This window comes from Topomyia yanbarensis, chromosome 3 (genome assembly GCF_030247195.1).
Source record: "Topomyia yanbarensis strain Yona2022 chromosome 3, ASM3024719v1, whole genome shotgun sequence".
Lineage (NCBI taxonomy): Eukaryota > Metazoa > Arthropoda > Insecta > Diptera > Culicidae > Topomyia > Topomyia yanbarensis.
Genome location: NC_080672.1, coordinates 250491846 through 250508994, shown reverse-complemented (window position 1 = coordinate 250508994; position 17149 = coordinate 250491846). Strand labels below are relative to the sequence as shown.

The 17149-nt window shown below is 37.9% G+C and overlaps 1 protein-coding gene across 2 annotated transcripts in view; it reads right to left on the bottom strand.

The window, feature by feature from the left end:
- Positions 1 to 4171: 4171 nt before the first annotated feature.
- LOC131694255 (putative phosphatidate phosphatase) overlaps positions 4172 to 17149 on the bottom strand; it is a 60832-nt gene continuing 47854 nt past the window's right edge. For both annotated transcript variants that reach the window (XM_058982810.1, XM_058982811.1), the window contains exons 5-7: positions 5693 to 5893; positions 4881 to 5060; positions 4172 to 4819 (exon numbers count right to left, since the gene is read on the bottom strand). In XM_058982810.1, coding sequence (XP_058838793.1) covers positions 4526 to 4819; positions 4881 to 5060; positions 5693 to 5893 — 675 coding nt within the window. In that variant the 3' untranslated portion in view covers positions 4172 to 4525. The remainder of the gene's footprint in view (positions 4820 to 4880; positions 5061 to 5692; positions 5894 to 17149) is intronic.

Below are 17149 nucleotides of genomic sequence, written 5' to 3'. Positions count from 1 at the left end.
ACGCATCGCTACAGCTCTTACCAGAACGGTAGCCAAATCGAGTACATTTTCCCGTAGAGCAGTAGAATACATTTTTGTTTTGCTGCTGTACTCCGACTGATCGGTGAGAGTGTGGCGTAGTAATGTTTGTTCTCTCGCTTTGTACACTTTTCTCTGCGTAGTCAAAAAGAGAGGCCCGCATACGAAAGCGATGATGCCGGTCGTGGCGTAAACGAATCGCATTTATTGCCGTAGTTTGTGATTGAATATATTGAATAGATTAAAAATATTAAAAGGTGTAAAATAAGGAAAGAGAAGCTGTACCGCTCGCGTCTGGTGGCTGTACTGGGAGCAGTATTTCTTTGTCATGTTACTGCTTTGCTTACAGACTGCCGTACAGCGCTGGGCGTCCTGCAATAGCAAACGACGGCAGCGTCAAAAGAGAAATGAGAATGTAGGCAGAAAAAATACAGCCGCAGAAAAGGTAGGCATTTTGCATCCTTGAACACGCCTATGCAGAAGGTGCAACAATACAGAGAAAAATCCAAGGTATCCAAAGGTTACAACAAGTACTTAGGGAAACCCGGGGCTATTAGGGCCTACCTAAGCAAATCGCCCTTTTAGGTGGATAGGAGCGAAAAAAAATACCGCTCAAAGGTCTTAATTGTTAGTTTAAAACCTCAATTTGCAAAACCCCAAGGTTTTCCATCCTTTTACAATGTAGGGGTAAATCGGACCTCCCTATGGGGCGATTCAGACCGTCAGTTTATTTATTTTTGTTGCAAAGCAATTATATTTACCTATGAAATATTCATTCTCACACTCTTTGAGAAGCAAAAAAATAAATCGTGTTACAAAAACTTAATCTGTTTAGTCACAGCTGCCAATTTGCGCATCATGTATTTTCTTTGCTGTGGCGTGTGCAATCGTGTGATTAGCTGCAAGCCGCTGAACGGTGGTTGATGAAATAGGGGGTCCGCATAGCCCCATGCGCTCATTTCGCACAAAAGTGGTATCTTGAAAATATCTGTTTTAACACAAAAATCATTCCATAAAATAGGAGCCTCAAGCTTTCCAAAACACTTACCTCTTATTTTTTTCACTTTTATTTGTTGTTTCAATCAGGGTTTTACCATATAATGATTTTTGTTTTGAGGATGGCAAAAAATGAAACACGTTGTATCTCCTTTTGGAAAAGCAAGGAATTAGATTCAGCTGTCAAAATTGATCTTCCTGAATAGCGGTTCCACGAGTCTTATAATTTTCTGAGAAATCGAGGGGTCCGAATTACCCCCACTGCCCAAATAGCCCCGGGTCCCCCTACATTACATCTTATTCCTTATGAAGTAGTACAATGATTTTACATTAATCGGAACATTGGAATAGTTATCACTAAAATTTGCACGATATTGAACGTAAGAATCAATGTTGAGGAGACTTGACCACGATTTTATGGGGAGACTTGACCAAATCGTCGCTGTTGTGCTATCTTATGACAGGCGCTGGGGTAAACTGAGTTAGATATGCCTGTCAAAAAATCTCTACAAAGTGGCGTTTTCAGAATTTTGAAATTCTGCTTTGTTACTGAGATATAGCGAGAAACGTGCTAAGATTTTTTTAATTTTTTGTTTTAAATGTCTTGTCTGGAGATTACTCAAGTTATCTTGATGCATAAGATGTTTTTATGTGTAAAACTATTTGAGAAACACAATAGCATAATTATTTTCAAAACAAAAATACACGAATTGTGAGAAAAATGCAGCATTAGTTTTAAACTGAAAATATAGCATATTTGGCAACACTGTAACCAAAAATAACTATGTTTTCTAGATTATCTGACTCATTTCTTTCAAAATTGATCTCACCGATTGTTTATAGACCGAATGAAGCCAAAGATATGAATAAAAGTTAATAATTAATGATTTTTTTCTATGGAAAAGTTTCCATGCACGATTATGACGCGTCATACAAAGTTTGTCATCAATACCTATGACACGACTTTTTTTTTCTCATGCTTTTAAAATCGTTTTTCTCGAAATGTACTAAATGGCGCTTGTCATAAGATAGCACAACAACGACGAAGTGGCAATAAGCTGAAGAAAAATACAAAAATTTTGATATTTATTATGTTGTGATACCTATACTGTTAATGTTAATCACGTCACACAAAAACCCCAACTAAATATCAATCTATATCTTTTAGTATTAGTAATCAAAGTTAGCAGTAATATAGCTAATTTCGTACCGTGTGTACATGCAATGTAAGCAGTACAGATTATCCTTAAAAGGAAATACATTTAAAAAATCGAAATTTATGTAGCGCAACCCAGTTATATTTTTTACTGCTACCTAAGGATCTCGACAATGTGGAAAAAAGGATTACAGTGTTTTATGTCTTTATTTTTTGTCCTGATTTTTCAATATTCTCTTGGTTCAGTCTCCCCAGGTCTGCAAAAAATCATGAACACGCACAATACCTTTACACAGCATACCATGAGTTTTGAAAAATAGAAAACTTTATTTGGGAGTTATGCAAGTTTAGCTGAAAGCCTGGTCAATACCTCTACATAGAAAATTCTCTCTCGCATAAAATATTATGCGTAGTTTTATATTTGATGGCAAATAGAATATAATCATATACCTCTACATAGAAAATTCTCTCTCGCATAAAATATTATGCGTAGTTTTATATTTGATGGCAAATAGAATATAATCATTAAACAAAATAATATGAGAAGAAATCATTGTAGAAGCAGCCATATATTCGATGAATGAATAATATTAAAATTGATCATCCTTCGTTTCATGTTCTTCAAGTCAAATATTTTCTTATTGAACAATTGCAACATGCATGTGTGTAACCATTAATCAAAGGATGTGTGTATTTCCTATACCTAAATACAAATGAGTGCTAACTTAGCACTGCTAAGCATTTGTTTCTTTGTTCGTTTATTTGACACGGTTCAACGCGTTAGCATAACTGAGCTGGGTTTCTTTTAATATTTTACAATATGTAAAAATAAATTTACAAAAAAAAATATTTGCAGCATCTTGTTGAAGCAGCTTGCTGCTACGAGTTGAGATTCTTTTCCTTGGCGGTGAAGCGTTAGCTACGTTTATCGCCCCATTTTTGGGGGTCATTTGGTCGGTGTTAGGTCAGACCGGACTAAGTGACAATGAATTAAGTTCGAGAAAAACGTGTTTAAAGTTTGAATCGCAGCATCCTTCACATTATAATTGGAGAATAATTTTTGCCATAATTCTTGTTTGTTGTTTCATGTTTCAAATCTGATAAAAGTGGAATGTGACTGAAGAAATTCTTTATCCAGTGCTATCATTAACTCATTTTTTGATGTTTTGCGACTTGGTCCGGTCTGACTTAACACCGACCATTTGGTCTACCTTCTTTCACGTTATTGTAGTCGTCCATGTCTTCATCCGTGCTACTTAGGCATTCGCTTCATTGTTGTTGTTGCTGGTTGTTGGCTTGGAGACATTGGACGCGATCGTTGTTGAATATAAATTTGTTACTGTTTGATCCGCAGATTTTGCTTTTGCAGTTGTTTGTGGTTTAGCGTAAGATGGTTGTGCGCTGGGTTTAGTTGGATTGGATGTATCTTCCTTAACAGTTTATGCGCAGGATTTTCTTCGTGTAGAACTGGCACGTAGGAGTTTGCTCTGGGTGCGTGACCAGTGTTGTCTGATTAATGGGAACATCATCGTGTGATAAAACTATGATGTTTATGTATGAGGGAATTGGCTTGGCTACATGCATTCTCACCACACGAACACCATTAGGAATGCTCGCGAAAAGGTTCCTCCATGTACTCCGTTACAAAGAGTCTATGTCTCCGAATCTTTACATGTATCTTCTAATTACGCTATCAGGAGTACGCAGAGCCAAATCATGCACGCGTACTTCTATAGTGTCATTTTCGATATTTAATGATGTTTTCTTCACTGTGTGCTGGATGTGGTCGTTTTGTTCGCGTGCCTAACTACCATTATTTCAATCATTCATTATGCCTACCGTATTTATGTCTAAGAGCCAGTATACCTAACGTACGTATGCTTAACGTCCGTACACCCGTGAATTTGGACCACTTTTTGTTTACTCGAGATCTCCTTAAGGTGTGGAACTGAAAATATTAGTTGTCTGAATGCACCATAAAGAGTGATCAATTTGTAAAAATGATGGTATGTAAAAAGTTGGTTTATTTCTAAGTAGAAAAATACAATTTCGTCGCACCATTAACGTGCAATATAACAGCTGCTTTCGGTCAGTTTTCTTCTATTTCTATTTCCTCTTAGCATGCTCCCAGAACGTATCTTATAAATGCAGCACTAACTTATCTACTTTGTTTCTCATAAATAAATTTGTCTGTTTTCAGTGATTCTCAGTTTTTGAAAACTATAATGTAATAAATTAGATTTATCACTATATAATAAATATAGTAGCTGAATCTTTCCTTTTGAACGAAAGGAACATATGAAACTGATTCTAAATCAGTCATACCGTCTACGAAGGGCAAACTACAGTCTACCATCAGGTCTGCTGATTACCGTTGGAAGTGACGTGGTTTGGACTTAGCTCATATCTCGTCTGCGGCAAAGAAGTCGTGCGTTTTCTGCGTGCATCGAACAGGTCGGTACAATAGTTTGAAATAACAATGGCAACAGTAGATCCTAGTACAGCTCCCGCCAGCACATCCGACCAATGATGTTTATAATCCGAGATGCGACTGAGACAGGTGTACCATGCCAGCATGATTAGCAGAAATTGAAGAAAGTGTTTCAGTAACTTCGATCCTTTCCAGTTCATTCGAGACTGCAGATAGATCTGAAACACGAAGGAACTGTATTTTTTCTATCGGAAAAATATCTGACAAAAGAAAGCTTACCGCGCAGTAAACGAGGGTGTACATGGAAAAACTGGAATGGCCACTGGGGAATGATAATCGCATCTCTTTGAGCATGCGGGGAGTCGATTCCGCACTAGTACACCTGAAATCTTCGATGTAGCGATGTTGGTTCACTGCATCTTTGCACGTAGTTCCATCAGGCATTTCGGGTCTGCAAACCTGTAATCGGAGACAGTGTTTAATTGATTAGGAGAGCTAAACCGTATATAATGCTCCGTTACGATGGTAAGAACACCGAAATTCGCATAATTCTATTATGTAAAACTTATATAGAATATACGAAACAAACGAAATAATTGTGATGCGCGGGATTCATTTGATTACCTGAATTTATATTTCAACCCATAGAAAAGGAATCCTCGTTTTATTATGTGTATTTATTTATTTTATTGATCAGCTATCATCTGCCTATAATCGCAAGTCAGTCCCATGTCCCATTATGGAATCCCATAGAACATACTTGAACAAACTTGCGATTATGGACAGTCAATGTAAGAGGAACATACAGGAACATACATATTTCCAAGTAAACAGCATGAAAACAAATCTTTGCGCACTAATTTTAAGTTCAGGCATTATAGCCAGCAGTAATTGGATAAGTTCCAACCACCTGACTGATTGATTAGTTTTTATTTCTTTTTGCATTTGCTAGCAATTTGAACTGTAGCAGATACCTTCAGTTAAGTGTCCGATAAAAGATCGTCAACCATTTAACATAGAAGTTATATTTCGTTCGCATCGAAATGTGCTATGTCAATGGCACTTCACGTCCGTTATAACTATTTACTTACATACAGAAAATGTGGTCGCAATCGGCCAATAGTGTACTTCCCCACATCGGTCAGAAACTGACTGCAGGCGGCCCCGAAGCCAAACATACCGATTGATTTGTATGCTTCAACTACCCAGTACGGAATCGTGATGTTGTAAACCTTCAGCGGCTGTGTATCCGACTTTTTCACGTGCGCCCGCACTAACTCGGTGAAGATTATCTGTAAAAAACGACATACAGAGAATAAATGGAGCCTCGCTTCGGGTTGAATGTTTATGAAGGATAGAGGAGAATTTGTTCGCTTCGATACGTAACGCCGTTGGTGTTTCATTTTGTTACGATGCTAATATTTTCAAATACCGAGCTGGAACAAGTGTGCTACCGACCGATAATATGTGACAGTTTGCTTCGACGTATGTTTGGGCGGAAAACGGAAATTCAATGATGAATCCGATTAATACGATAGACCTGTGCCTGTTGCTGTGACCAATTTTGTGCTGTTGCACGTATTGTTCATATAGATTGGTACTACGTTGCTTTTGAAATGTTAATGCTGCGAGAGTGTGCATAATCCGCGAATGTAGCTGATTTTAATTGAATTGTCCATATCATATAAATCTTACATTCAATTAAATTTAAATCTATACCATGGTGTGGTTGGTGTAATTTGATTTCACAGAGAGGTTCACGCCGTTCTAGATGTTGCTTATAATTTCAAACGAATCCAGATGACATCTGGATCATCATGATTTATGACTTTTACCATTTGTAAATAATGTCCGTGTATACAATAATCCGGGAGTGCAGCATGGCTCCATATGGAGGCTTATTTCCACAGTCGAACAATTGTATATAAATGATAGGTTCGCCTTTGAAAGCGGCCCTTAAATGTGTAAATCATTACCTTTACCATATGATAAACAATCACCGATTGGAGTATGATCAACTGAAAATGGATGGTGCCCACATTTCACCTCGTTAATAAACACTTCAAGAGAAAGAAAAAAAACATGAAATACTGATGCACGACTAATCCAATGATAAATTATTTCGTCCGGCATAATAAGTTGATCAACACATAGCTTGCACTTTTCCGATGCACCAGGTCTACCTTGTACCTACCCTGGGTTGAGACGTGACTAATCGGCTTTTCACCATGCTATGCGCCATACACTATAGTAAAAGTACGTTATAGGAATCTTGATGGTTAACACGTCAGGAAATGACAGGCATCGCCACAAGCATTGTATCTACAATTCTACATAGGTATCTTTGAGAGGGTTAATGATATGCAGCAGCACGTTTTGGTTTGTATCAAGAATGAGGAGATACAATCCATGCTTAGAAAGGTTGCGGTAGGTCATCTCTCTTGAGCATGATTTTATGAGTTCTGTTAGTTAGAGTGGTTTTTGATGTTTGTTATATCATAGGTAAATATCAACGGTTGTTTCGCTTTTTGCGATGTCTCTTGTATGATTTAAAGGTACAGGTTGTACAGTATAATAGTTTGCGCTGTGGGGTATATTGACTAGAAGAACTAAATGTGTTTTAATGGGATCTACTCCCACATATAAAGCTCTCACGCTAATATACCTGCACTGGACATTTCTTATAAAAGCTAAAACCGCGCCGCAATGGCTATCAGCAAAGCAATTTTTCCTGTTTGTTGTTGTTTATCCACTGCACAAACAACATAGTACTGACTATGCAGTAGAATGAATGAGTCACAGAAAATAAGTGTTAGTGCTACAGGAAAAAAAAAAGATTGACATTAGACAAATTCGATTTTATCCTTCAGTTGACGACGTGCAACAGTTACTCAAAGTGAGAATGGATCCCAATCACGAGAAAGTGACCTACATGAAACTGCATCACGCTCGCAATTGTGTACTGATAACGTTTTGAAGTTCAGCCCAGTATAAAACTTAATTGCGAAGAACAACATGCAAAACGGCGTCAAGAATGACAACGTTAAAACCAAGATCTCTGCATATACAGACGGCGACAAAATTGAAGTACGTTTCCACGACCTAGCATCGCGCCCTAGTACACTCCATATTCAAAGATTAATGTTGATATACAGAGAAGTATAATCCGTTTCGTTGGATACTTGTAGAATTTTTTCACTAGTGCTCTGCCATCTATGTAAGCTGTCCTACATTGTTAGCTTCTTTCTTCGAGCAGCCCAGATAAGCCATGTAGTGGCGGTAGTAATTATTTCAACCAGCTGAGAATTACACTACGGACCACCTGTTCCGGTGGTAAAAACCCACCAAATAGGGAACCTCAATGCCATGGTGTCATGCGACCCGTGCTATGGTTAAAATTGTCGAGGGAGTTTAAAGTATTCTCCATGGCGAACGGACATACCGAAAACATTTACCTAGATAATTAGAGGAATGGATATTTATGTACGATATTCAATTAAGGGGGGCGTCTAGTGGTCGGTGGCTAAACTGAAATTCTTTTGTTTTAAACAGCCATGCATTCCTCGCGCGTACTTGCTATAACACACGCAGATTTTAATCCATCAGCAACAATTTTCGAAAAACTGACAGCGATAAAAATACAGTATAAACAATACCTACACCCTAAACTATTTCTACCAAAATTTTCAAGAGAAAATACCCAATGGGTAATTTTCTACAGCGTTTTTAGTGATGCAATTTGATCCTTTAATAGCGTTTTTCTCGAAAACGCGCTTTTCAAATTGGCGAACACGATAACTCAATAACTAATCAACGAATTGACTTGATTTTTTCATGGAATGCTTATCAAAACCATTCTTGAGTTGAACATTGTCCCGTTCTACCCTAATTTATTGTAGAACAAGGCGGAAATCATATACAAATGCAAATGAACTAAATTTTATTAATATTTTCTATTTCAGAAATGTATGTTGCATGGAAGGTTAATTTGAAAATGCAATTAGTGAAATAATGTGACGGGTGCGTTTCGACTTCATCTCGTCAGAAACCGACACTAACTTCACAACTGATTGGCCAAATATGATGTCCCGTTTGAGCAGAAGTTCTGTTATGCCGATGAGACATAGCGAAGCCGAAACTTGTTTTGGCTTAGCAGGCCAATGCGAAAGCAGTGATCAGCCGGTTGTTTTCTAACTAAAATTGTGTTTCCGTTTAGCTTCAAGCCGGCGCTAAATTATTCCGGCAATAAGTTATTGTCGGTTTCTGAAGAGACGAAGTCCAAACGCACCCATGGCTTTATTAAGTTAGGATGTATGCTCTTCACGTACAAAGAGTGGTTTACCAAAAAATTCCTTAGGGAGAAATATAGTATAGTAAATATTGAAAATTTGAACGTTCATTGTCAATGCGCTAAAATAGCAAAAAATTGTTTATTTGCTGTGCTTAAAGCAAAAGCAGGCTAGTAGCACTGTTTTGTTAAATCAACCAGTCAATATCTAAAGTTTACGTGTAACTAAACTAAGTAAACTATATTTGATTTAATTATTTGGCATTCAATACGATTGGCTGAACGCATCAATCTAGAACAACGACACACTGCTGATCGTTTATCTCTTTCAGAATTAACAGCCGGATGTGTAGTATCTAGAAGGAATTTTATTAGCTTAATGAATTCAATTAGATGCATGTCTGCGGCAGAGTTAATATTCTTATTAAAGTGCTACGTTTAGCGTAGTTCACGGAATGTCTGCATATACGGAAAGCATTAGCCGGGTGATAATGTTGAGTTGTTTATCATCACTTCGTTTGTGTTTGCTTTTGCCTATCTTGCTTCAGATATAATTTTTTTGTTCGCTTTTTCACACAAGTCTGCTAATAAAAAATAGTGTATGCTGCGTAACATTCGGAGGAAAAATTAACCAACAAAAAACTCTTATACTGCCAAAATTATATAACAAAAAAAACGAAAAAGGCACAAGAAAGCAATTCACAAGCAACGCTGGCAGTTATCTTGCCTCACTCATCTGAGTCCGGGCTCCTTTCATGTATTTCCGATGCTGTTCGCAGAAATCGTACAATGGATTAAAATTTCGCTTCGTACGTATATTAAAGTGTGACGAATTTCAAGCTTGCCAGCCGGATCCAACTGTTGGATCGATTGTTGATGTGGGAGTTTTTTTTTAAATCGCAAATTTAATGAAATTTACGGTGATTTGTAGCTTTCGAAACCGATCAAAGGTAAAACAATGGTAACAGAAAGATGATCGAAGCGAATTGAAAGTTTATTGAACATACAGGGTGGCTGACATGAAGTGGTACCTTTTCAGAAAACAACCTTTTTTATCTTTAAACATTTATTATTCGTTCAATAGCGAAAACAGAGGCCGTGTGGCATCCTGCGGGAAGAAGTAGAATTCCACAGGGTTCCTGCTCACATGTCGTAAGAGACGACTGAAAACAGGAGTCCTCAAACTATACCAGTCACGCACGGAGTGTTGTGGGTCTTACCCTTGCTGTGTTACGCAAATCTCTGACACAGTGGACGTTTGTTTCTTCGCAAATCGTGTGATTCAAATGATGATCATGTCTCTAATACCCATTTCGGGGTTCGTTATAGGCGATTATAAACCAACGTGTTTGGTATCTTCTAGTTGCTGTACGACATGTGCTAATGATGAAATGTGTAGTGCTGTAATCGAGTATGGTTAGAGTAGCACAAATTTATCTTCAGCATAAACATATAGCAACTATGAATCTATTCCGCCTTGTGCAGGAAGAAAAAGCTTTCATATCTTTGGTTCAAGAACCGTATTTTCATAAAGGAAACTTCTATGTTGGAAAGCTACTTAACCCCGTCTTCGTAGCTTTCAACAAAAATGGCATAACAAATCCACGTGAAATACCTTGTGCATGTATACTTGCGAATAGTGCTATTGACAATGACAGCCAACCTCACAACTCGCGATATTTGAGCTGTCACAGTAAATATGACTGTCGACAACATAAACAAGAAAAACATTTATTGTTCGGTATATTTGCCGTAAACCATCAACTTCTGATGATTTCAAGAGGGTTGTATCATACCAAATGGTTTTCCCCCCATCATCGGCAATGATGCAAATGCTCATCACATAATTTTGGGCAGTTTAGATATCAAATTTGCACGAGCTTGAGAGAAGAGGTGTTAGATGTAACTCTTTGCGCTGACGGTATTACGCATGGGTTGGCAAACTGGCTCGTACCAAACGAGCTCGAACCGTCGTTATCTGATCATAGGTACACCGTCTTTGATCATTTAAACGTCTCGCTAGTTACCGTCACATATCGTAATCCCAAATCTACGAATTTGGAGCTCTACGAAGAGGGCTTGGCGACTAGGTTTTATGGATATCTTCCGACGATTGAATCTCCAAGTGACTTGGATGAGGTCGTGGACAAAACAAGCTCACTCATAGTAGCAGCATACCAAGAGACTTGTCCGCGGTATATAACACCTTCGTGGAATACGGAATTTGTTCGACTCAAAAAGTTATGTAGAAGAGCATAGAATTGCAGACGCAGGGACGGGTCGGAGGCATTTAAGTTGACTTGCAAAGCATACAGAAATGCCATTCGATCCTCTGAGCGAAGTGGTTTAAAAAGCCTCTGCAAAAATGTCTTAAGTCTCAACGAGACTAGTAGATTAAATAAATTACTTTCGAAATCGAAAAACTTTCATCTCAGTACGATTAGAACTGCCAATGGTGAATACTCGTCTTACGAAGATGTATTACTCAACTCAACAACTTTTCTGGCTGTACGGAGCCATCACTGACGACTGTCATTGAGTTCTTTTCAGGCAGTTCTGATTCTTGGGCATTTGCTCGTGGAATTGTGACAACCGAATCGATCAAATGGGCGTTTTTATCCGTATAAGTATCCGGGAAAGGATGTAATCATTCCAATTCTACTACAAAGAGGATATGGACACTTCAAGCATATTTTGAAAAAAAAAGTTCTTGCAATGGGATACATTCCATTAGTGGGACAAATTCATTCCCAAAGGTGGTCGCGTCACTTATTAGGAGACAAAGAGCTTTGGACCGATCAGCTTGACCTTCTTCCTTCTTAAACTACATTCGGGATGTTAGCTTGATCGAGCACCCGCTGCATGCAATGCAACATGCATTGCATATCAGCGGGGGAAGTCGATTACCACTCTGTTACACAATGTTGTCTGCAACATTGAAAAAGCTTTTTCACAAAAGCAATCAAGTTTAGGAGTTTTCTCGATATAGAAGGTGCTTTTGACAAACGTGTTTTTCGAATCCTTTTTGGAAGCTGCACTAGGTCACGGAATACCTTCATATATCACGAACAGGATACACGCAATGCTTAGCAACCGACATTTGTGCTCATCGTTAAGGCAAGTAGAGATAAGAAAACTGAATGTCTGTGGATGTCCTCAAGATAGTGTCACCACTTCTATGGAAACTTGTCACCGATGATTATCATATAATGATCACAGGTATTTGCTTTAACACACTTTTTGATTTGTTCCAACAAGCCTTACATGTTGTTGAGGAATGGTGTCTTCATGTTGGACAGTTAATCCAAATAAAGCATCAATGGTGCTTTCGATGCAACGAAGGATTACAACCCAAGCTCGTCCACTGCAGTTTGTTGACTCTGAAATTATTGTCACAGATCAAGTACGTTGGAGTAATTTTTTGACAATTCATTGCAACTTCGTCGTGAATTTTGCTGAATTTACCTCGTAACCATTTCTGCTGTTGTTGCCATTTTTTCAATCTACCGCCAAAGCATTTTTCAATGGTGCTGGTGATATTATAATATTACATTTTATTCATTTTGGCATGACTGAGTATGTAATTTTCCTCCTAAATAAAATGCAATCACACTATTACGTTTGAATTCCATTATGAATAACTTTTTTTCTATTGAACTGAAACGAAAATGTTTTTTAAAGCTTGTTAGCAATACAATAAGCTGTGATCCGCGCAAATTTGAAATTGCTCACATGAACATTTTGACAGATGTACCGGTCGGAACTTGGTAACACGTCATATCGGCCACCCTGTATTTCATTTCATGGTACTCCTTTCGAAGAGAGGATTTATCCCGACCTTTATAGAACGTACGCAGCTATTGTTGTGCTATGTATTTATGATCCATATATCATCAGTGAACGCTCGCTTGAATGAAATGAAAGAGTGCGTGGACTCGTACTCTTATGACCCGATGAATGTTATTCAATCAATTGATAGTCCGCAGTGTAAATCAAATCTGCTGACGTCCCCAGGGACAATCGTAGAGAAATTGCGGATCGTAAAGCAGTGAAACATTTCTCTGTTTGGATTTACCTTCTCGGTAAATGTTTGTTTTGGCGGATTATTTGAACATAAAACATAACAAAAAGCACACTGGAATCGTTTCATTCATTCGCCACGGTTCATAGACTTTTGTCGGATTTCGGTATGTACACGTTCCGAGGCGGGCTCAAAGGGATTAACGTAACGTGCAAACGCACGATCTTTTATCATAAAAAACCCACAGGGGAAGCACAAACACATGTCGGATTCGTTTCATCTTTGTTTGAAGCTCGTTGTGGTGCATGCTTACGTAGACCGCGGTTAGTGGGGAGGGAAAGCGGAAATTGAAGATGCATCTCAACAGAAGGAATCATAACAAATAAAATGTGCCACTATCACCATTCTAGTCATTAGCGAGACTGAACACTGAAACGAGCGGTGTACGGTTTTCGCTTTGACCGGGTGATAAATCATTTAGAGGATCAGTAAAACTCCGATCGCAATCAAGCTTGTGGATGTATTTTGAAGGGAATATAAAAGATCACACATTATATGCCACTTTTATTAGAGAGTGATAAATCCTATCGAAATTTCTTGTGTTTCAGTAAATTGTGATGATCAAAGAGAATATATTTCTGTTCCTGAACTCTCAAACGTGCCAAGTTCTTTTAAAGTGACAGTGTGAAAAAAATCGTAAAATTAAAAATGCTTAGCTACGTTTGTTTTGAAGTGTTTTCATATAGCTGTTTAAAAAACTGCACATTTAAGACTTAATTACTTGATTTTGATATATACATTTTATCTTTTTTCGTCTCAATTTTGTAATGTTATTATTCATTTTGATTTATAGGTTAACTTAAGAAAATCTGTGATTTCGTCAGCACTTATATATGTGTGAAAACTAATCCAATGTAAACGCTTCCGATAAATTTAGCCTTTGCTTCACTAGTTATCACAGAAGCATGTATAGAATAAACTAAGAAACAGAGAAGATCAGAGACATGGAGTTCGTTATTATAACGAGCATAATTTCTAGCATCACTATCTAGCAGCTCGTTTCTGTAGAAGATGAAGTAAAATAATGGAAAATTAATAAATGTCCTCTCACAAAAAATGTAAATAAAAATAACGGTTCATAATAAATATGTCAAAGTTAATTGAAGTTATTATCTTTCCCTTCTTGAACCTGAAATGTTCGTCCTTGTTGTGAATTTGTTAGTCATGCTATAGCAGCAATTCATCGTCATTTCCATAGCAACAGCGAGCAGCATATCGGATCATCGGCGCGAGCGAGCAGCGCATCGGAAGAACAGCAGCAGCAGCTGCACACTTTCTTAAAGAATTAAATAAAAGCGCACCCTTCTGTGCGCTCGGCATCAGTCTTTCCATAGTAGCAGCAGGGCTGGAAACGTGACTTTTTTTTATGAACGTCATAAGCTTACAAACTTTCACGCTGCTGCCCGAGCAGGAAAGTCATAGACGAATTTCATGGTTGGTGTACGTATGAATGTCGTTCAATGAATGTAATCTCTTTGGTGTGCGTGAATGCCGCCACACAGCAGTTTTGTTTCCCGCCACCAAGGCTGGAAGAAGTCATTTCGAATTTCATTTTAATGCGAAAGTTCGGGAAAAAACCAATACGACAGCACCGATGCTAGTTTGACTTCGGCTGCTGTGCATGTAAACGGACGAGAGAAAAGCAAAAACGTTCGTGCTGCTGAGCGTGCCTGCTACATGTTCGTGAATGTTCGGTTATTCAGCTTACTGCCGTAGTAGGGTTTCGCTCGCTAGCAGTTGCGAATGTATGTGAATGGCCCGTGTGTTTAACTTTCATCATCCGTTGCGTTGGAACTGTTGCGAATAAATTTCATAGCAGCGGTTCAAAATGAATGTAGTGAACGACATTCATGGCTTATATTTGCAAGATTGGAATGTGCGGCAGTTCGTTTCTCGCTTGCTATAGGAAAGGACTGCAAGCAATATGTTAGCGGTCACATAGTATCGTTGAAGGCAAAGTTGTTGGCCATTGAAAATCTATAGTTTTGTACATTTACAATGCGCAGAGGGGTCGGCCGATGCGTGAAAATGGAAATATTTTCAGCTTTTTGGTAATGAGTTTTATATTGAAGGAGAAATTGTTGGCCGTTGAAAATCAATAGTTTTGTACATTTACAATGCGCAGGGGGGTCCGCTGGTGCGTGAAAATGGAAATGTTTTCAGCTTTTTGGTAATGAGTTTTATATTGAAGGAGAAGTTGTTGGCCATTCAAAATAAATAGTTTTGGACATTTATAATACACAGGGGGTCCGCCGATGCGCCAAAATTAATTTTTTTCAACCATTTGGTAATGAGTTTTATATTGAAGGAGAAGTTGTTGGCCGTTGAAAATCAATAGTTTTGTACATTTACAATGCTCAGGGGGTCCGCCGATGTGTGAAAATGGAAATGTTTTCAGCTTTTTGGTAATGAGTTTTATATTGAAGAAATTGTTGGCCGTTAAAAATCAATAGTTTTGTACATTTACAATACACAGGGGGTCTGCCGATGCGCCAAAATTGATTTTTTCAACCATTTGGTAATGAGTAATGGTAATGGTTACAATGCGCAGGGGGGTCCGCCGATGCGTCAAAATGGAAATGTTTTAAACTTTTTAGTAATGAGTTTTATATTGAAGGGGAAATTGTTGACCGTTGAAAATCAATAGTTTTGTACATTTACAATGCGCAGGGGGTCCGCCGATGCGTGAAAATGGAAATGTTTTCAGCTTTTTGGTAATGAGTTTTATATTGAAGGAGAAGTTGTTGGCCATTCAAAATCAATAGTTTTGGACATTTGCAATATACAGGGGGTCCGCCGATGCGCCAAATGATTTTTTTCAACCTTTTGGTATTAAGTTTTATATTGAAGGTGAAGTTGTTGGCTATTGAAAATCAATAGTTTTGTACATTTACAATGCGCAAAGGGGGTCCGCCGATGCGTCAAAATGGAAATATTTTCTACTTTTCAGTAATGAGTTTTATATTGAAGGGGAAATTGTTGGCCGTTGAAAATAAATAGTTTTCTATATTTACAATGCGCATGGGGGTTCGCCGATGTGTCAAAATGGAGATGTTTTAAACTTTTTAGTAATGAGTTTTATATTGAAGGGGAAATTGTTGGCCGTTGAAAATCAATAGTTTTGTACATTTACAATGCGCAGGGGGTCCGCCGATGCGTGAAAATGGAAATGTTTTCAGCTTTTTGGTAATGAGTTTTATATTGAAGGAGAAGTTGTTGGCCATTCAAAATCAATAGTTTTGGACATTTACAATACACAGGGGGTCCGCCGATGCGCCAAATGATTTTTTTCAACCTTTTGGTATTAAGTTTTATATTGAAGGTGAAGTTGTTGGCTATTGAAAATCAATAGTTTTGTACATTTACAATGCGCAAAGGGGGTCCGCCGATGCGTCAAAATGGAAATATTTTCTACTTTTTAGTAATGAGTTTTATATTGAAGGGGAAATTGTTGGCCGTTGAAAATAAATAGTTTTCTATATTTACAATGCGCATGGGGGTTCGCCGATGTGTCAAAATGGAGATGTTTTAAACTTTTTAGTAATGAGTTTTATATTGAAGGGGAAATTGTTGGCCATTCAAAATCAATGGTTAAGTAATAATAGTTAAATTATGTGCAACAACAAGCTCTGCCGCCTACACTGTTTACTGATTTGCGAATTGCAATTACGCGAAGAAAACGGATGAAAAGGTTATTTGCAGAAGGTTTGGCAGAAATATGTTTTCCCTTCATCGTAAAATATATTATGCTTATTGTACGATCTGTGATGTATTTTTTCGAACAATTTCCGCAATATGACTTTTATCGCTTAGTTTTAATTAAAGTAATGTAATTGGTTCAACAAAACATGACATGTTTCAATTGCAATACGTTTTCAAAGTAGTAGCTACTTTCTCCAGTTTTTTTTTCATTTCGGTATAACCACAGAGAACAGACATCCATGATCGAACAAAAATATTTAAAAAACGTGTGTAAACATTTGAATTAATATACGATAAACACTTGCGCCGCCACACCAACCTATCCCAACTATCCGTCAAATGCATTCCGAAATCGGTTCGAAATCCTGAATGGATTCAGTATGGAATCTTGTTCAAAGAAAACAACCGATTCCGACTCTATCGGTTGATGCATTTGAGCTGGAATTCATGCTGAAAGTCCGAACCGGTTCCGGACTC